The sequence below is a fragment of the Thunnus thynnus genome, chromosome 20 (assembly GCF_963924715.1).
Source record: "Thunnus thynnus chromosome 20, fThuThy2.1, whole genome shotgun sequence".
Classification (NCBI taxonomy): Eukaryota; Metazoa; Chordata; class Actinopteri; order Scombriformes; family Scombridae; genus Thunnus; species Thunnus thynnus.
The window spans coordinates 4,666,557-4,688,090 of NC_089536.1; the positions used below are offsets into that span (position 1 = coordinate 4,666,557).

General features: G+C 38.3%; 1 protein-coding gene and 1 long non-coding RNA gene across 2 annotated transcripts; one reads left to right on the top strand and one right to left on the bottom strand.

Moving 5' to 3' along the window:
* The first annotated feature begins 7,702 nt into the window (after nt 1-7,702).
* Nucleotides 7,703-21,534, top strand: LOC137171872 (protein FAM171A2). Its single transcript, XM_067576058.1, has 8 exons — nt 7,703-8,114; nt 13,432-13,659; nt 13,823-13,915; nt 14,456-14,614; nt 15,472-15,651; nt 15,832-15,945; nt 17,289-17,415; nt 17,648-21,534. The coding sequence occupies exons 1-8, from the start codon at nt 8,018-8,020 to the stop codon at nt 19,143-19,145; spliced, it is 2,496 nt and encodes an 831-aa protein (XP_067432159.1). The 5' UTR covers nt 7,703-8,017; the 3' UTR covers nt 19,146-21,534.
* LOC137171873 (uncharacterized) lies at nt 15,513-16,995 on the bottom strand. The gene is made up of 3 exons (XR_010924825.1): nt 16,449-16,995; nt 15,822-16,006; nt 15,513-15,642 (listed from the first exon to the last, which is right to left on the bottom strand). It is a non-coding gene; the product is annotated as an uncharacterized lncRNA (long non-coding RNA).

Below are 21,534 nucleotides of genomic sequence, written 5' to 3' on the forward strand. Positions count from 1 at the left end.
ATGAATCATTTAGACCATACGGGACAACTGCATTTAGTTTCTCTTTTAGACAGAAGTTTGGGAGGTTTCCACCATGTATCCACCACCTGTTCAAGGCCAACAAACCGTAAAGAAGAAGGAGGGTCATGATTCACTTCCATATAGTGTTTTGTTGTGTAGCAGAACCTGTTTTTTTTTGGTTCTGATTGCAGTTTTGTGTTCAGAAAAAAACATATTTATAGTTTTATCACCTTGATATTTCATGTCCTTCCCCAAATTTGATGAGAATTTGCTTATAAACATGATTTTAAAAATTTCAGAAGTCAACTACAGAAAGTTTTTCTACTTCTTCTGTTTGGTGTCTCAGAGAGTTGAGCTGTAAAACTCCCATAATAAAGTGGATTTTTATATCCTCTACTGTACAGTGTATCTGTGATTGGTGTTGAAAATACTTTTTACACAATAAAAAGAAATCCAAAACATTCTGTTATTGGAGTTTAAGAGGTCTAACAAGGCAGGTGTATTTGTATTTTCTTTACATATTGCATTAAACATAAAAAAAACAGTATAAAACATTGCTGATGCTGATTTAAAACAACAGAAAATTAGATGCAAAAAGCTAAGAACAGATAAAAGATGTACTTACAGTTCAGTCAAAGGCAGCGCAGTATAAAAAAGTATTTAACCTGCATTTAAAGATGTCGGCGTTTGTCCTCTGGAAGACTGTTGCAGCTCATGTTCAGTCTGACGACCCAGGACGAGGCAGAGAGGGTTCACTGGGTGAAAGACAGAGAGAGATTTATTTTGCTTCTACGCCACTGAGAGATTTATAGATTTATAGACCAGCAGCAGCATTTTAAACTCTATGAGAAGTACTGTGATGTGCTCAGATGTCTCAGTTTTGGGGTTTTTTTTGTGCAAGATGAGTCATTAACAGCAACAACAAAAACAAAAACATATGACACAGGACGGTAAAAACTAAAAACTGAATAAATAAAATTTTGGCTTGATACTAGATGCATGTGCGTGTGTGCATGTGTGCATGTGTGTGTGTGTGTGTGTGTGTGTGTGTGTGTTTGTTAATGTAGGAAGACGAGCCAGAGCTTGGCCAGAGCAGAATTATATATTTTTTTTCTCATTTTTTATTTATGTTCAAGTTTTTATACTCCCTCTTCTGTCCTCCTCTGATTCTTGCTGTGTCTTTAAGATGGCAGAATGCAGCGTTTCTAATTGATTTGATGTGGCTGTTAAAAGTTTAACTTTGCGTCCAAGATTTCTGACTCTGACTCGGTTTTTGGTTTTTACAGAGACAGACATTAAGAGCTAAATCTCAACCTTCTTTCTTTCGGGCCAAAGACATTTATCTAACGGTGGTCTCATCCTCACTATGTAGGATAACATATGGTTCATTTCTTTGTCTGTGAACGACTCGTTGACAAGTCAAATTAATGTATATTTGTTCATGCATAATATAAAGATAAAACATTAAATATTTGTAGAAATAACAAGTTTTAAGCTCTTTTATTTTGTCACTGTCATCAACTGAGTTTGAGGCAATAGGGAGCTGTTTCTATACTTCATTATTGTTCTACATATTGGGTTTTAATGAAAGGTAAATAATTGGATGATTTAGCATTAATTTATACACATTTAGCAGAGTAGTCTGTGGGACCCAAACAATGAGGAAATAAAGTAAATGTCATTAAAACACACGAGTTAAGAAAGTCCTTATTCTCCTCTTAATGTGGCATAAACTAAACATAATATTTGCATGCATAGACTTGCAAGCAGGTTATTTTATCCTCCAGTTTCTTTATATTTGAGTTTAGCAAGATGTTTCTAAAGTTTAAATTTAGCTTTAGTTGTCTATAAAACCGACTCAGTGCAGATGCTCAATAGAGTCCATCCGAAAAGCTTTTACAGCCACGCAGACAGCAGATTGGATTTCTGTAATGAATATGAAATACCACCGAGCTAAGTGTACAACTTTCTCTTTTTTTTTTTTTTAAACTATAAATCTACAAACACCTCACACCGATGCCAGGAATAAAATCCTTGTGCAATATGAATTTTTAATTAAATAATAAAAATGATAAATATGACTACCAGCTGCTGTTGTGGAGCAGTGAAATTAGGCAGAAAGAAACCTGGATCGATGAGTCCGTGCACTCATCCCCTTCTCTAAATTTCAGCACTAATGTGAATAACAGACACAACACAGCGGGAGGTTTGATCCGCAAACTTTGACAGAGCTGCTTCACTTCTTCGGTCCAAAGAAACAAACAAATAGAAAGAAGATACTATTCTTATTTTAGATGTCTATATATATATAGCTTTATTTAGATCCCATTTAAAATATAACCTCAGTAGTAAAACTAGCAAGACTATCACTTAAAATACTGCACATAAGTAGAAGTCCTGCATACATTTTACTTACAAAATACAGAATTATCATTAGCAAGATGTAATAATGATAATGATAGTATTAAAACTTGTAGCATTCTTACAATATTTATATAGAAAATAAAGAAAGAACACTGAATAAACAAAACTGCAGTGGAGAAAAACAAGGTATTAATAAGGAAAAACAAAAAATATTCATTAATCATATATACTAATTGTAATATATTCAATTGATTGCAGCTGTGACCTCTCATATATAGTGCTACATCTACCTCCTCCAAGACTAAATTCCTCAATATTGTTTAGTTTTGAGCCTCATATTTGCACAAATCAATGTCAAATATTCCAGTTAAAGTTCTTTAAATTTGCAGTATTTTGCAAAAGTTTTAAAAGTAAAGTGAGGATGCTTTCAAAGTCAATGTCATGAGTAGTTTTTTATTTATCAGTTAATTTCATACAAAGTTCAGTAAACAGAAGAAACATAAATGACATCGATATGTTGCTGTGAGCAGCTTTGCCTCCTCGGTTCACCTGCACACAGTTTTTCAGCAGGTCGGTTGTTCCTGCATCTTGGAGAAGTTGCCACAGTTCTTCTTCTGTGGATTTCGGCATCTCAGCTGCTTCTGTCTCGTCATGTTAATCCCAGACTTGGGCAGCTGTGGCTCAGGAGGAAGAGCGGGTCGACCACTAATCAGAGGGGTAGCTTGCTGCCATCGGTGTGTGTGTGTGTGTTTGTGTGAGTGTGTGTGTGAATGGGTGAATGAGCAGCACAAACATTGTAAAGTGCTTTGGATAAAAGCGCCATATAAATGCAGCCATTTTCCATTTTTGCTATTTACCAGACTGACTCCATGATGCTGAGATCAGGGCTCTGTTGGGGCCATACCATCTGTTGCAGGACTCTTTGTTCTCCTGGTTGCTGAAGTTCTTTATGACTCTGGCTGTATGTTGGGTCATTGCTGCAGAATCAATCTGGGACCGATCAGATGCCTTTCTGATAGTATTGCATCTAAAATGCCTAAAACTTTTGCACAGTAGCCTAAAGTTACTGTACTTTAGCTTTACTTTTCATTTTACTTCAACTACAACACATTTCAGAGGTAAATACTGTACTTTTTACTCTAGTACAGGCATCTGACAGCTGTAGTGACAGATTACAGATTAAGATTTTACATAAAAAACATACAATCAGTTTCTTAAATATGATACATTATTATTATATTAAAACTATCTAACATTGTATAAAAAAGTAAAATTTGGACCAGCTGCTACACTTAATGCTGTTCACATGTTAAAGCATCTGTAATAATAAAACAATGTTATAAAACAGCATAAATAATAATACAAGCATTTTGATGCTTTAGAGATCAACTCCAGACCAGTTTTGAGATGTATATAAAATACTCTACTTTGAATAATAGTTTGTGTCAAATATGTTTTCCCACTGAAAAAATGTATAATTGCTTCATTGAAGTCCTTAAAATGACATCTGCTCCTTCTCTCTCATTGAAAATGCCTGAATCTATGAATATGCAAATATTTTTCATTTCTCAAGTTTCCCTGCTGGACACCAGATGTCTCCTCCTTCACTGTAAAGTTCATTCTCACTGTTTTTTTACTCTGGAGGCTTCAAGTTTCCACATCACACTTGTGTAAGTTGAATATTGGATCACGATTGGCTTCCGAACCAGTTGTGATGTCACAAATCCTGCTCGTAGGCCCCTTAAGGTTAGATTTTTTTTTAATGAGCGCAGAGAAACTTTCCACTTTCAGCAGATGAATATAAAAACAAACTCTGCACAGTGAAGCTCAAACATTCAACTGTGGGAACAAGAAGAAAAACATATTTCTGATTGGAGGGGACTAAGTACATTTTGTTGATTATACTGTATTTTTAGGTAAAATTTTCTAGTATTTTTACATTCTTTGGATTAGTATTAAGCTTTGGATTATTATTAATGATATGTTAATGTATAATAATCATTTTGTATCTGGTCATATTGGGACAAATTTTATGATTATTTTTTAAAATGTAAAATATGAATCTGTTATGTAAGTATGACTATCAAATAAATGTAGCGGATTGGATGTAAATGCAGCATGAAAGGAAAAAAACTCAAAAACAGGATTTTAGAAATACTGATGTCATGGTTTTTTGACTATATTTTATGTAATTTCCACACATGAAGGTCTAAATGTTGTTTCAATTAAAGGCTTCTCCGCAATGCCAGGAAAAAAAAAATCAGTTCAGGAAACATTGAACCTTTTACTTATTTATTCATATCCTGACCTACCGATGGTCAAACTGAAATATACTGAGTGTAAAACTACTGCGTCTAGCCTATAAAATACCCGCCATGTGTTTTATTGTGTTTATTGTTGCTTAAATCCAGATTCTGAGAAAGTATAACATGACATCATTGTTCTCAATGAGAGCTGCTGAAGTAAAGTAAAAACCTCCAGATTTTACTCAAGTACAGTATCAGTAAATGAGTTTTATATACACAAAGCTTTATAGTCCAGTATGTAAATAAAACATACATTATATGACAACATTTTGTGAAGTTTGACACATTTTATTATAAATTACTTTACCACCAGTCCTGACAGTGTGTACTCTAAAGCAGGGGTCGAAAGATACTGAGTAAAGTTACACAAGTACTTAACTGCAGTTTTGAAGTACTTTTAAACACACAAAGACTTTATTGCTATACGCACAGAGCAACAGGTCACACTAAATGATAAAATTCTTACTTTGCAGTCTCTCTGCATTGCCACTCAAGTATATTAAAAAGGAGAAATAAACTTGCCATGGTAAAAATCTTACTACTCCAAGTCACTATATTTCAGTTGTTGTACGTTTTTACTCCACTACATTTATCTGACAGTGAGTTATAAAGTGCACATTAAGATTTTACATATAAAACATATGATAAACTTCTATCTTCATCAGTATTTAAAGTAGCATCAGTTTTAACAATCATATAATAATCAGTTTTTTTTATTTTGATACATTAAGTAGGTTTTGCGGGTAATAATTTTGTACTTTGCTCATGTAAATTATGAATGTACTGCAATACAGGTCTAATATACAAGTCTACTTACTATATGTAAGTGCCAGTGATGGAAGAAGTACCAATAGAGCAATGTAAAAATACTCCATTATAAGTAAAAGTCCTTCATGAAAAATCCTACTTAGTAAAAGTAAAAGTACATAAGTTTTATTAGCTTGATGTAGTTAAAGTATTGCAGTAAAAGTAGTGGTTTGGTCCCTCTGACTGATATATTATTATATATGACATCATTAGATTATTAATACTGAAGCATCAGTGTTAGAGCAGCATGTTACTGTTGTAGCTGCTGGAGGTGGAGCTAGTTTCAACTACTTTATATACAGTTAGCTAGTTTAGTCCAGTGGTTCCCAACTTAGGGGTCGGGCCCCTCCAAAAGGTCAGCAGATAAATCTGAGGGGTCGTGAGATGATTAATGGGAGAGGAAAGAAGAAAAAACAAAGTTCTGATACACGAATCTGTTTTCAGTTTTTGGACTTTTTCTCTAATCTTTGTGAACAACACATATTACACACATCATTAATCACACATTAAAAACAGTTCTGAAAAGGTGAGTATTGATTAGTGATTCGAACGTGGACAGATCGGTGCCGTCTCGGATGTGTTTGGGGAGAGAGTTTCAGAGGGAGGGGGCAGCTATGGAGAAAGCTCTGTCGCCCCAGGTCCAGATCTTGGTCTTAAGTGGTGTAGACAGGAGGTTGGCATCAGAGGAGCGAAGGCTGCAGGAGGGAGTGTGTGATGGTGGAGCAGGTCGATGAGGTAGGAGGGGAGTCTGGTTATGAAGAAGGACATTGAGTTGGATCTGTTGTTGGACAGGAAGCCGGTGGAGGTTCTGGAGGACAGGGGTGACGTGGTCAGGGGAGCGGGAGCGCGTGAGCAGGCGAGCAGAGGAGTTCTGGATGTACTGGAGTTTATTTGGGACTTTGGATGATGTGCCATAAAGAAGGCTGTTGCAGTAGTCGATTCTGGATGCGATGAAAGCATGGATCACAGTTTTGGCAGCAGAAGAGGAGACTGATGGACGGAGGCGAGCTTTGTTTTTAGGTGGAAAAAGGCCGTTCTGGTGATTTGTTTGACATGGTGTCAAACAAATCTGTGGTGGAGTAGAAAGAAACAATATTTCCCTCTGAAGTGTAGTGGAGGGGAAGTATAAAGTAGCATCAAATGGAAATACTCAAGTAAAGTACTTAAGTACAGTACTTGAGTAAATGTACTGAGTTACTTTCCACCACTGGTAAGTGAAATATACAAACAGAAATGTGTCATATGTTTGTTTTTTTTCTTTTTATGGAGTTTGAATCATTGTGAAATCTAGTTCAGTGTTTATGTGGATCATAACTGAATGTATGATGCTGTGCTGCAGTGTAACAACTAGAATATAAAATGTAGGTACTTGTACTCTACTTGAGTATTTCTGTTACTTTACATTTATACAGTATGATAGGTTTATAAAATACAATACATTTCCATAACTACACCACAGTATAATATAATATAACTGCACCTCAACCTGCTACAACACTAAATCGCTGCTTAAATGTGAATGAAACAGTTATAATAATACAATATATGAAGTTAATTAATATTATGAAATACTTATACATACTTTAAGTACATTTTTCTGATAATACTTCTGAACTTTTACTCAATGGAAGTAATGTAAAACTTTTATATGTAATTTTTTACTGTAATACTGCTAGTTTATGTCAAGTAAAGTCTCAATACTTCTACCAAAGACAAAATGTTTCTTATGTAAAATGTTAATCTGCAAAATAACTTCAGGTGTCAAATAAAAGCAGCGGAGTGAAACGTAAAATATTTCCTTATGAAATGTAGCAGAATTAACATAAAAAAACTCAAGAAAAAGTCTCAAGTTGATGAGTTGATTGTTAGATTAAACCACTGAATTACATTTAATAGTCTTTGAATATTACTTACAGGTGTATATGTAAATGAAATATGCATTATAGGTTATATTACATGCTGTAGCTCAGTGGTTCTCAAACTCTTTCGCATCAAAGACCCTAAACTGACACAAAGATTATTACTTTTCCATGACCAACATAGTCAAACATTCTGTCATTGTGTTACTTATAGATGGAATTATACTGAAAATAAATTATTCCCCTTTTTGCTGGGTCCCTCAGGGACCCCTAGGGGTCCCCGGACCCCACTTTGAAACCCACCGCTGCATCACTGCTGTAGATTTTTCAAAAAGGGAAACACAGCTTATGAAATATAAATGTAAAAGTATCATGGATTAATTTTAGATGAACTCTCTCAGCTTTGTGTTCATCAGTCTACAGTCTTGTGGAATAAGAAGCAGCAGCTCAGTAGCTGTTCCACCGGAGATCAGCAGAGGGAAACGTAGGACACTTTTCTCTCTCCGCCTCAGACAATAAAAACAAGGCGAAGCCCACACAGACGGCAGCATCTCAGCACCATTCAAAGACTGGCACCCGAGCAATGTCTGAAGAGTGAAAGGCTCACATACACACACACACAGCTGGGAGAAAATATGCATACATGGCCGCCGATGTGGGACTAGAGATGTAGTTGCAAGGATGCCAGCCAGCTACATCTCTCGTTTGCTCCTCTTCGTCTGGATCTGCGCGGTTTGGGAGGCGCTGGCCAAATCTCTTCCAGATCAGGGAGCATTTGGTAAGCTCGCCATACGGGGGGATGCAGCACAATGAGAAGATGGGAGTGGTTGCATTTTTATGATCTTTTTGTCGACAAATCGTCGATCCTTGCAGCGATTCGCTCTAATATCACGTTGTGCTTGAAGGAAATAGATTTTAGAGGATGTTTTTTAGGCGGATCCGTTGGATAACGCTGGTTTTGATGGTGTAGATACATTAATATCCATGAGCTGATATCACAGAGAGGGCCATACTAGTGTTGGAGAGGTGATTGTGCTCCAGTACTGTGCAGATGTCTTGCCTGAGAGGCTGATCTATGTACAGATTGTACTAGGCCTTCAATATATTGTAATGTAACCCGGGCCTGAGTTGCTGTAACCCGGGCCTGCATGTGTTGTTTGCTTTGCACATTAATGACACTGAAACCAGGATGGCCATAACTCCACAATATGAGTCAGTCACTATAAACCAAAAATGCGTGGGCCTAAAAAGGAAAAAAATGCATTTGCATGAATAATAATAAACAGTATTTTTGCGTTGAATAATGATGTAGCAGTGGCCTTAAAAACAAGCAGTGTTCATATTATGGTGTTTGCATTTTGAAGGGCATTATGTAATTACATTATATTATGCATGCCTGAAGCTGTGTGAGCTGCATGAATGGTTACAGACAGTTGTGGAATGTAATCAAGTACATTTACTCAAGTATTGGACTCAAGTACACCTTTGAGGTGTTTTTCATTCTCATTTCGTGTTATTTTATACTCATACGCCGTTACACTTCAAATAGAAATATTGTGATATTTGATCTGACAGCTATTTTTACAAGTTACATTGCAGATTACATACAAAACACACGTCCAGACTCTAAAATACGATGCTTTGTTGTAGATTAAACTGCAAAAAGTATATAAAGTTTCCAACATAAGCTCCACCTTGACCAGTTTTAACAGGAAAATGCTTCCTTCTATGGCTGAGTGACGTTGACAAAATATATTATAATATATTACCCAATACCTTAATATTGATACTGCGACAATATTGTAGTGATGAATATTGGTGTTTTCACAAAATATTGACACAATAAGATTTTTGATAAAGAATCATCAGTAATGTTGATATAATGACTAAGTTGGTAAAAGCAAATAATAGAACAGCTACAACATTCTGTCACTTTACTGTAATGTAGATTTAATACCATGAAAAATCAACACATATGTCATATTAAGATATTTTGATATCCAAAATCTAAGATCATATCTATCTCTATCAAAATATTGATATAATATCAATATATTGCTCAGCCCTACTTCCTTCACATTAATACATCCAACAATAGACCATATAATAATATACAGTTATACTCATGGGAGCCATTTATCTGCACAATGAATAATCACTTTTCATACTTGAAGTACATTTTGCCCATCCTTTGAGGCACTTCATATTAAATCATTCATTATATGTTACTTTATACTTAGACACCATTATATTTCAAATGTATATATTGTAGTTTTTACTCCACTTCATTTATCTGACAGCTTTATTCACTAGTTACCTTTCAGGTTAAGATTCTAAATTTAAAACACATGATCAGCTTTGTTATAGATTAAACTACAAACAGTATGTCCAAAATATAACACTGACAGGGCAATTTTCCTGCATAATTTAATGTATTTTTACATTTAATAGTTAAAGTACATTTTGCTGATAATATTTGTACTTTCATTGGGTGTTGTTTGTCTACATTGTGGTTTTCATTTGCTACTTTTACCTAAGTAAAGTAAGAAACTAGAACCACTGGTTTTAGAACAGTTTTTGAACCTTGAAAAACTGTAATTATCGTTTTGGTCTATTATAATTAATAGACTAAGTGACCTAATTTACATTAATTTTGAATAGAAAATCATTTTATTACATAGCTGTTGCTCTATTTATTTATTTATTGCATATTTAACAGGGAAAAATGCACAACACATTTATTGTACCAGACATAGCTAAAAGCTAATTTCCACCTCTACTCTCTGCATGGAGGCAACCAGCGATGTGCAAGTTACCGAAATAAAACATTACACTTTGAAAACAGACACAGTACAAACAACAGTATTAAAATCAGGAAAGAAACTTTTTTTTTTTTAAGAATAACATTACTAATCCCCAGCTAGGGAGGATACCACCAGTAATCTCAACATATTGAAGCACAAACAACTAATCATTATAAGACACGTTGTGCTAATGCAGGACAACGCAATCAGTGTGTGTTTAAAAGTACTTACTAATTAAATCGTCAATTACTTGATACCTCAGAAGTGTAGTAGATCAGCTCAGCACTTGTTCTGACCTGCAATAATTCACAGCAGTTAACATCTGAAGAAATCTGCAGTTTTGCAGCAGGGAGCCGAGTTCAGTATGTTGTGTTTTTAGAAACTTGAACACCAGTGATGTGTAGCGGGAAAATGTGCTAAATTTGTTGATTATAAGGGGACATATTATGCACATTTCTAGGTTTTTTAATGTGGGGCTCCACTGGAATATATTTGCATGATTTACAGTTCAAATTTCCTTATTTATCTTATACTGGCTCTTTCTGCAGCCCCTCAGTTCAGGCTCTGTTTGAAACAAGGTAGGGGAGGCAACTGTTGCAAACAAAGTGGTCAGTGCAGGTTGAAGCCTTTCTACGTACATTAACCTCATGTTTTGGAACTTTACCCATGTTTAGCACAGATATCTGACATCATAACAGTATATAAATAACAAAACCAGAAAAAGCATAATATGTCCCCTTTAAATGAGAAAATGGCAAAATATAACTTCTAAATGACCAAATTCTCACAAAATATCAGTTTGATGCCACAGATTTTGAGTTATAAGTATTTATCTCGGCTCAGAATAGTAATTACACTGAGTTTAGGAGGGTTTACACTCCATGAACTCTATGCTGAACTCATATTAAAGGACTCTTGAGTGTGAAAATTTCCCAGACTCTCGATGTGACACAGTGACTCTGTGTTTCCGTCAATGGAGACGTTTCAAGCGACAGTGATTTAAGTGTAGAGCCCAGATTGAGGAAATCCTCTCTCTATACACTCACACACACAATGGGAGCCTTTATTGAACCAGTTATGGTAATGGATGACAGCATTTACACAAGCACAATGGCTATAGACACACATGCACACAAAAAAACACGCCGCGTATTATCCGGATGCAGCCATTAGTGAGGCTGAAAACTTCTGCATCGGGGTGGGGGGGTTTTGAGTTTCTCGCTAGAGGCCTGCAGGGGGTTTAGAGGACGGCTCGTAGCGCTGCATGGACTAAGCTGAGCGAGGAAGCACAACAAGCCAGCTTTTGGAGAGTCAGCGTGTATCCATGGAAACATCCTCAGCGTGACCCACATCCACGCTGTCCAAGAAGCAAGATGAGAAACAAAATGTTCTGGGGCTGCACAAGGCCAGGGATGAAGGGGCTAAAATAGCCACGCAATGGATTTGTGATGGGTGTGTCTGCGATGGCTGCAAACATCATCACCATCATCACCATCATCATAATCTACTGGAAATGATTTGGTCTCTACTGTTTGTGATGATGTCAGCTGCTGGTTGTTCGATGCAAACGTGCTCTCTCATCAGTCTGTTGCATCATGATGTATTCCTTGTAAGACAGTCAAGAGTGACTTGATATATTGAGCCATACTGAAGTGTAATTACTGGTTTAATACTATAATCGGACTACAGAAGACTAGTCAATCATAAAGCTCTCTAAAACACTTTATGCTGACTGCAAAATATCTCCCTGAGGAAAATATTGATTCTGTTTCTGTGGCGTGTAGTGCTTCAACTATCAGTTAGTCGATGGACAGAAAGTTTGAACATTTTTGAAATTAAAAATACAATTGTTACAGTAATTTATTAACCAAAAATCCCCTTAAAACATTCACAGGTTCCAGCATATCAAATATGAGAATTTGCATTTTAATGTAATTTCCTCAGAGGTTTTACTGGAAATGTAATTTGGTACTTTTAAAAGGAAAATAGAGACTGTTTTTGGGTTTAGTTAGTTGTGTTGAGTTGAGTTAAGCAGTTGTTTATCCATTTAAACCCAATTAAATATTAATTTATTATAGGCTACATTATTTGTCATATATGTTAAACTGTGTATTTGCATGTAGAAAATTTTACATTTTTGCAGCTGATTGTCTGCAACTAAAAGACTCCAGTTCACATGCAATTAATCTGAATTAATTAACTAGGGCTGCAACTCATGATTATTTTCATTATTGATTAATCTGATAGTATTTTTCTTGATTAATCGATTAGTTTGGTCTATAAAATGTTGGAAAATGGTGAAAAATATTGATCACTATTTCCCAAAGCCATAAGTGCAACCCAAAGATATTACGTTTACTATTATAGAAGACTAAAGAAAACAGAAAATATTCACATTTAAGAAGCTGAAACTAGAGAATTTTACTATTTTCACTTGAAAAATTACTCAAAACGATTATCAAAATATTTAGTGGTTAATTTTCTGTTTTGACTAATCGCTGCAGCTGTACAATTAAGAGTCTCCACTTTCCATATAATAAACACCAAATTATAGTTCTTTTCAGGAACCTTCCTATGAATTTAGAGTTGTGTATGATTTATTGCTTTTTTACCATTTTATATAATTGTGAATTGAATATCTTTGGGGTTTTGGACTGTTGGTCAGATAAAAGAGTTATGGACTTATCTGTGACTGGTTCAGTGACTTATTCCGTCACAACAAGCAGCAAAGTCAATATTTAGTGTCACAACAATCTCTGGGCTCATGTTACTTTACATAAAAATGATCCCAATGAGAGCTGCTATCGGATCAATACTCAGAATCAGCAGATACCCTGAGTGGAGGTTTTGTATCGGGAGAGAAAACATCAGATCAATATGTCTCTAAAAGCAAGTCATTTGAAGAAGTCGCCTTGGTTTCTCAGAAATTATGATGGGCACTCTTACTTAAGCTTTTATAGTCTTAAGAAATAATGATAAAGGCTGCAACTAACAGATATTTTCTTCATCAATTGATCTTTTGAATATTTTTCGATGATTCATATTGTTTACAGTCTGTAAAATGTCATAAAATAGTGGAGAATGCCCGTCACAAATTTCCTGGAACCTTTAATGACATTTTCAAGTTCAGATATTCAGTTTACAATGATATAAAACAGAGAAAAGCAACAAATCTTCACATTTAAGAAGCTGGAACTAGAGGATGTTTGGCCTTTTTTTCTAATTTTCCAAAACACACAAATTGAGACACAAAGAGCCGAATTCACTCTCTCTCTCTTTTTGCTCTCACAGAGGTGCAAATAAAAGTCCAGGTGTTCGACAACAGCGACCTTTCACCGCTGGCGGACGCTCAGGTGGAAGTCCACGGCAATCAAACTGTCTTGGCGTCTAGTAAGGCAGGCAGCGATGGCGTCCTGAGGGTGAGCTTCCTGTACCGGGCAGGAACATGGGTCATCATAACAGCCTCCAAACAAGACTACGTCACCAACTCGGTGCCCTGGCACTCCAGTCGCATCCCCTGTAAGCTTCTTTTTCACCGTCCCTTTGTTTTTCTATCACACCCTAAAATCTGCCTCTTAGCAAGATTGCTTCATTCATCTCGTTCGCTGGCTCTGCTGCATTGTTGTTACATCTGGAAATCTGCTATGTTCATCTCAGTGTTTCTTCTTTTTTTTTTTAATAGTGTATGCATCTGTCAGCTTGTACCTCCTCGTGCAGAGGCCAGGAACACTCATTCTGTACGATGACGTCCTGCAGGTGCTGTCTGGGTCACCAGGTAACGAAAATAACCATTTTTCAGTGGAATAACTTGCAGGTTTCATCATGCATGCTCACTTATCCTGTCAAACCTTGAATTTATGAAGGATTATTAGCTTCTTCCAGAAGACTGAGTCACAATTTGTCTTTACAACTTTAGAAAAACTGCGAATAACAACATGGCATTTACAAACTTCTGCTCTATTTTGGTCACTTGGGGAATTCAGTTTGACCCTTCAACAGTTATTCTGTCATCACATCTTAAATTAGTCTGTCTCCAGCAGAGAGTGAGGATAGATTCACACCCTTCTCCTTTCAGGCATCCATGGTTTTCACTCCTTAACATTTAGATGACCCTTTGTTATTTGCAGCTGCTATCACCATGGTAACAACTGTAGCAGTTTTTTTACACTTATTACAACTCCAGCTCAGTCAGAGCCACCTCCTCATATCTTTTATGAACTCAGATTCTTGTATGTCAACTGTCTTTTCTACTAAGACAAAAAGCTGAAGGTTGTAGAAGGATTTACAGACCTGGAGTGTGATTGTTTCTTCGCAGGAGCTCGTAACCAGCCGCTGGTGCAGCTCCAGAGGAAGTCCCTTCAGCTGCCATCCAACTCCAACTACACGGCGCTGTCTGCCGCGCTGACGACAGCCAGGAGTCAGTATGAAATCGGTGGTTTCCCTTTTCTCCTGGGCCAAGAGACCAACAGCTCAGGTTGGTGCCTATATCGAAAAGCAGTGTGGAGAATAATCTAAGATATAATAATGAAAGTAACGGAAGAATAATGACGTGGACACATACTTCTGCGTGCTGGGCTGTTGTTCATGGTTTGTCTTGGTCCCTTAGTTCAAATGAAGGGAAATCTTAATGCTACAGCTACATAGATACTTGAGTAGCAACAGTTTGTGATTGGCCCTTTCCTGCTTCAACATCACAATGCCCCCCGTGCAGAAAACCAGGTCCATAAAGACATGTTTTTCCAGTTTAGTGTGGAAGAACCTGACTGGCCTGCAGAAAGGTTAATTCATGTCTTCCACAGTTACACATAATCATCCAATAATCTAATCACAATCTCCCAAATAGCCCACACAGTGGGAGTCAAGCCTCCTGGAATGGTATTACTTTATCTCAGAGCCGCCAGTGTCAGCTGGTCAGCAGAGGAGATAAAGCCAGATTTACTGTGGACACTGGTTTGTGTTGTTAAATCTGCATCGTTGTACTGGTGGTGAATCAAACAAACGTTACCTCTTAAAAATGCTCTTTTGTACCCAGACTTCGATTGATAGAAGTCAAATAATGTTATCATAAAGGAGATATTCATTGCCATTCATAACTGGATGAAAATAGAGCCCAACCAATATATTTAGCTGATATTATTGGCCTGTCTGTTAATTATCTGTGCGTCGTTAATCTAAGTTTCTCAGTGCGTTCAAAAATTTGTCCATGGCATGTAATATGTACAAATCCTGTATCATTCGATTCTTAGAGTACAACACTGAGATGAAACTAGTAACAGGTTTCAGTTCTTTTGTAAAACTGTGTAGCTGATAGTGTGTTTTTCTTCCGTTCAGGTGCAGAAATTGGGTGGACAGATTTGACAGCACTGGCAGTGGTCAGCATTCAGCTCTTTGACAAAGATGGCAGTGCAATCCAGGTCTCAGATCCAATCCACCTCTCTGTGCCGCTTCCATCTGACACCCGCAACAGGATGGCCACAAGTGTTCCTGCTTGGCTGTATCAGCCTAAGACGGGTAAGGAAAACATACATCATAAATGTTATGGAACAGCTGGGCACTAGAGAAGAGAGTATGTGTTAGACCATGTTTACTAAATGTATTTTCATATGTATATTTTCTATAATGTAGGTATTGTATGCTTCTGTTTAACCTGTATGTATGTATTGTGAGTGATAATTATTTACTTTTGTCCAGGACTGTGGGTTAGGAATGGGACGGGCTACATCAAAAAGGACGGCACACAGTTTGTCTGGAACGTTGTGGTTCCTCAGATGGGCTACTGGTTAGCTGCCTTCCCCACATCTTCAGGTACTGTAACTCATCTCACCCTCCACTCTGCTGTTTGTGCTCTTTTCTGTCCTTTGATGTCCTTTCAGGAGACAAAAGGAGACAAAAAGAATGTAATGTTCCTCTTGGTATTGAAGGCCAGTTGTTGTAGCATAATTTAAATAAGTCCATAGCATCATATTGAAATTGGTCCATGGAATTATTTGATATGTTGCTCTTCTTATTAAGCTGTAGTGATATTTTAACTTTACAAAGTGATAATCACATCACTAAAAGAGTCTTCATCCATGCTAATGGCTGCTAATGGCATGCTCACAATGAAAATGCTAACATGCTGTTGTTTAGCAGGTAAAGTGTGTAAAGTCATTATTTATTTATATAGCCCAATATCACAAATCACAAATTTGCCTCAAGGGGCTTTTTAATCTGTACAACACACAACATCCTCTATCATTGGACCCTTGATTGGAATAAGGAAAAACTCCTTAAAAACAACCCTTGAACAAGGAAAAAATGGAACAAACCTCAGGAGGAGCAACAGATGAGGGATTTCTCTTCCGGGACGGACAGACATGCAATAGATAATGTGTGTTAGCGTGTTTGCATGCTAATTTTTGTTGATTAGCACTAAGGACAAAGTACAGCTGAGGCTGATGGGAATGTCAATACTTTTATAGATACTTAGTCATAAACCAGAGTACTGGACTAATTAAAACTTTGGCCTTATGATGGCGCTAGATGAAAAGTTAATGTATACCAAAGTTATTACAAGTCATTCTGAGGGCGGCATGAACGTCTAGATGAAATGTCATTGCAATCCTTCCAATAGTTGTGAATTTTTTACTAAAATTTTGCTAAAAAACAAAAATATCAACCTCATGGTGGCACTAGAGAAGAAAGTGAAAATTTTAATCTGCTGGTGGCGCTAGATGAAATGTCAATTGATCACCAAAGTCATTAGGATTCATCCTCTGGCACCATGACTGTCTGTGTGAAATTTCATAGCAGTTCATGGCTAATAAACTTATGTTTCATGTTAAATTGCTTGTTACTTGGACTGTAGAACAATAGCAATATTATTGTGATACTGGACAATGTCAGTATAACATCATATCCTCGATACAAATGATCCAAAATGGGATGTTTTATGGTCAGCCAAATGCTCAATGCCTTTCCCACTTTGACCGACCTTCACAGATCTAATAGAGCAAATTAGACCAAATTATACTTATTTATTTGCAGATCATCAGTGGCTTTTGCCAAAATAGTCCTGTCAGATCTACTGAAGTGTGTTAATCAGCATGTTGATGAGGAGACATTTCTGAATGTTTCTGAGACAGCTTTCTGCATGAATTGTCTTGCAGGATTGGGTCTGGCTCACCCGGGTTTGAGGGACATCACCACTTACCACACCCTGTTCCTGCTCTCCATCCTGGGCTCGCTGGCCTTGCTGGTGCTCATCCTGCTGTGTGTGCTGCTCTACTACTGCAGGTGTGGGGAGCGTAGACGCAGGTCTCAATTTTGGGCTTCTATCAAAAGCAACAATGACAGAATTGTGATTTTGGTGATGATACAATAATTGCAAACAACTTCATGTAAATGTGGGTTGAATTGTATGGTCTCATTAGTTTGGGCTGTAAAAATGGTCCTGTTTCTTGTAATCTCCAGGCAAATAAAAGGTGCTCCTTTCATTTCTGACCTTTTGTCTCTGTTTACCCTTTAGGCGGAAGTGTTTAAAACCTCGTCGACAGCAAGGAAAACCCCACACTTCCAATCTAAATGGCGCCAAGAGAGACCAAGGCACATCAACTTCACGCCTAAATCTGATCTGTGGAGGCCATGTTGAGTCTGGGCCCTCTAATGAAAAATCTGATATGTCCCCATCTCGAGACTATCAGAGTTCAAGGGAGGACTTAACCAAGCATGTTCCAGCTCACATGCTTCGACACGCAAAGGGAAAAAATACTTCAGGTCCCCAACGGGGTGAAAGCTTCCCCATGAAGGTCACACGTGCCACAGAGACCAACAACCTGGACAATCCCTTGCTGCATGAAGACTACAATCGGAGCTACAGCCCAATGGAAGGCAAGGAGTCTGAATATCACCGACACCACAATGCCAACGACAATCGCGGATACTCTTCCGATCCCCCATCCCCACCTCGCTTCCAAGGCTACGTACCAAGCCAGTCTGACAAACCTCCAGAATATTCAGCAGCGGCGGCAGACAGCCTTGCTAGACCCACCTCCCTCAACACCCAGCCAGGTCAGATCATCTTCTGCAGCTCCATTGACCAGATGAAGGAGAACATGTACCATAGCATGGTGCCAACCCTGGTCATTCCAGCTCACTATATGCGCCTGCCCTCTGAGTTTTCTGGTAAAGATGGCAAGGACCAGAAGGACCAAGACAAAGATGGTGCTCCGATGGGAGGCCAGCAGCATCATCACCACCACTCCCAGAAACAGGGCCAGCAGCAACAGCAGCAGCAAGGTGGATCCCAAGGTGACGACTCTGAGGAACCAAGCTGGGCGTCTGACTCCTCTGGTGGACCGGTGACCATCCCGGTGCTCTTCAATGACTCTACCATGGCCCAGATGAATGGCGAGCTGCAGGCTTTGACCGAGAAGAAGCTACTGGAGCTGGGGGTGAAACAGCACCCCAGGGCATGGTTCATCTCCCTGGATGGACGTGCTAACGCCCATGTGCGCCACTCCTACATAGATGTTGGCAACGACCTGAGTGGCGGCGGTGGCGGCAGTGGATTCGGAGGTGGTCCCAGCAGCGGTCCCAGAGACATCAACCTTGAGCCACCTCTGGAAGCTCAAGAACGCAAGTCAGCGGTCAACCGGAAGGGAAAAGACGAACGCTGGGGGACGGGAGGACGGAAGGGACACGGTGTTGGAAGCGGTAGTGGGAAGAGTTACTCCAAGCTGGCCTACCCCGACCACAGCGAGCCCAGCAGCAGCGAGGGACGCCCAGTCTCACCCGAGGAGAATTCCCTCACCCCTCTTCTGGATGAAGGGCCGTCCTCCCGAGGATCCACCATCCCCAGAAGAGGACGCAGTCGTGTGAACAGCAGCCGCAGCAGCAACAGTGAGAACCGCCGTGACTCCATGACCAGTCCTGAGGATGATCCCGACGACAAAGATGAGAACAAGAAGAGCCCCTGGCAGAAGATTGAAGACAGGCCTCTCATGGTCTTTCACCCCAGGAAGTAAGCTTTGTGAACTTAATGAACACTGGACCTAACAATCTTTTCAAAGGGGGAATCTTTCCACGTCAAACATGGAAGAAGAGTGGTGAATTCAACGAGAGAGATCACAATAAGCACAACCATGCTTCACTGGTCCATTTTCAGGTTGTTGTTTGACCTTTGTGTTTCTGGTGAGGTGCTTTTGCACTTTCTGATTGCTCTTGTAGTCTCACTGTCAGTTAATCCCACTGGTTTCCACTAAGATGATCTGTGGTAGATTGAAACCTATCCAGCTTATTGTGAATCCTGTCACCTATTACACCACTGAACCATCGTCTGAGCCATTGCATATGCTGTATTGACTGTGGAAATAGCCATTTTATAGAGCAAAATATAAGAATTAAAGCACTTATTAATAATTTGATAATTGATTGATACAAGTATTTGGAAGTGACTGACATTTTGTATGGTATGAAGGGTATTTAGGTGAATTAGATTTGCTTCCCTGGACTTGTATTTGACACAAAGGCCCACATTGACATTTGAAAATGTGCACCTGTGTTTTCTTGACTACTCTCCCGTTCTAAACTGTAACTGGGTTAAGTTTTCTTTAAAGGAAACAGCTTTCCAAAGCCTGAATATGTAGGGAAATTATCAATTGTACTAATTTTTTCTTGAGCCCCTGTGAACAGATAATGCACAGTCCAACGTGCAACTTGCATTTTGCTCCTTCAGGGATGTACTTGATTTCCTTTTCCTCCTGTACTGTGTTCATGTGTTGTAATTACTTACTCAAATATTAATGATTTGAAATGTTGAGCATCATCTTCAAGTAATTTGTCATTGTTTCTGTCATTGATTTATAGCAGTGATCTACAGTTCTGCCAAAATATCGCATTTCTGCCTTTCTCCTGTTGTTGAGACTTCTTTGCGACTTCTGTTGTGTAAATAGATTCCCAGACATTTGAAAGATCATTTGGTAGAGAAAGGTTGCATGCATATGAATGTATGAAATAAACAGAAGGCACCAAAAGCCCCCCAAAGTTTTTCAGGCTCCTGCGTAGACAACCTTTAGTCGCCAAGAAACTTGGGTAAGTCTAGAACAGATGCGGCACAGCAAAAACATCACTTGAAGGCTTACCTATTTAATATTCTACTGAGATCTACAGGGGTTGTTTATAGACAGGGCCTGTACCACTTCTCTCCTGTAAGTGCCTTCTTTCACATAGGATCGAGTGATAGGCATGGAGGTCCCTTTTTAAAATGCAGTTAGACGACACCTAAACTATGCTGTCAAGACCGGCAGGCACTAATAAGCACACTGCATTGTGGTAACAACAACATACGTCACTCTGGGGAGCATGCCTGCCAAAACTGACAACTTTTCTCGCGGCTGTTGCGTCCTTGGATATCTTGATTTCTTGTATCTATCCTCTTTTTCACCAAACTTGTAAATGGTATGATGAACTATATGAGATTTTATGTGTATACGATGTGCATGTAACTTGTAGAATAGGGTGTTTTTAATGAAACCTTTTTTTGAAATGATCCAGGATGTTTGGCACAAAATGATGATGCGCCGACGCATTGAATTGTGTTGCCAGATTGACTTGGTTATATAAAGATACACTGACTTTTCCCTTAATCCAGTTCTAACAAAATTCACTTCCGGTCGTAAATGTTTACAACAATAACATACTGACCAACACGCTCCCGCTGTTTCTAGCATCACCGCTGCCTATGACGCATCGACAACTGTGAACTGTGTCATCAAAATTCGTAAAAGCTCACCAGTTTGGAAAACCTGAAGAGGGTTTTTGTTTTGTTTTGTTTTTTGCAGAGTAAAATAGGTTGATTATAAAGTAAAAACCTTTGGAAATCTTTAAGGCTGTATAAAAGTCATGCTGACTTGTTGGTCCTTTTCGCCATTCGCTTGCTGTTCATAAGCCTGTGTCAGTAGCCTACAGTACAAACTGAAAATGTGATGTAATTCAAAGTCTGAAGAATAACACAGCCATGAAACGAGTCCTACTGAACTGTCGTGTCCACTGCTGTAAATGTACCTTTTCGGACCAGATATAGAATTATTATGAGTTGTGCAATCGTGGCTTTCCTTGCTTGTTTTCGTTTTACATGAGAAATCTGTTTTCTCGGTAGGTTTTGTGAACTTGTGTTTGGACAGTTTCGGAGAGCATTCAGTGATGTGAGGAGGAACTGAAGCTCTGAGAAGACACATCAAACATGCTTTGTTGTTGATAGTACAATCCATATGAGGGTCAGGAGGATTGAACTGTAGGCCTTCATCCTGTGCGGTAAATCATTTGCTTCATTAAACCTGGTCAGTTGTTTGTAAACTGTAAATTGATTCTTTCTGTACATGAGACAAAATAGAAATAAATTTGTTCCCACGGTCA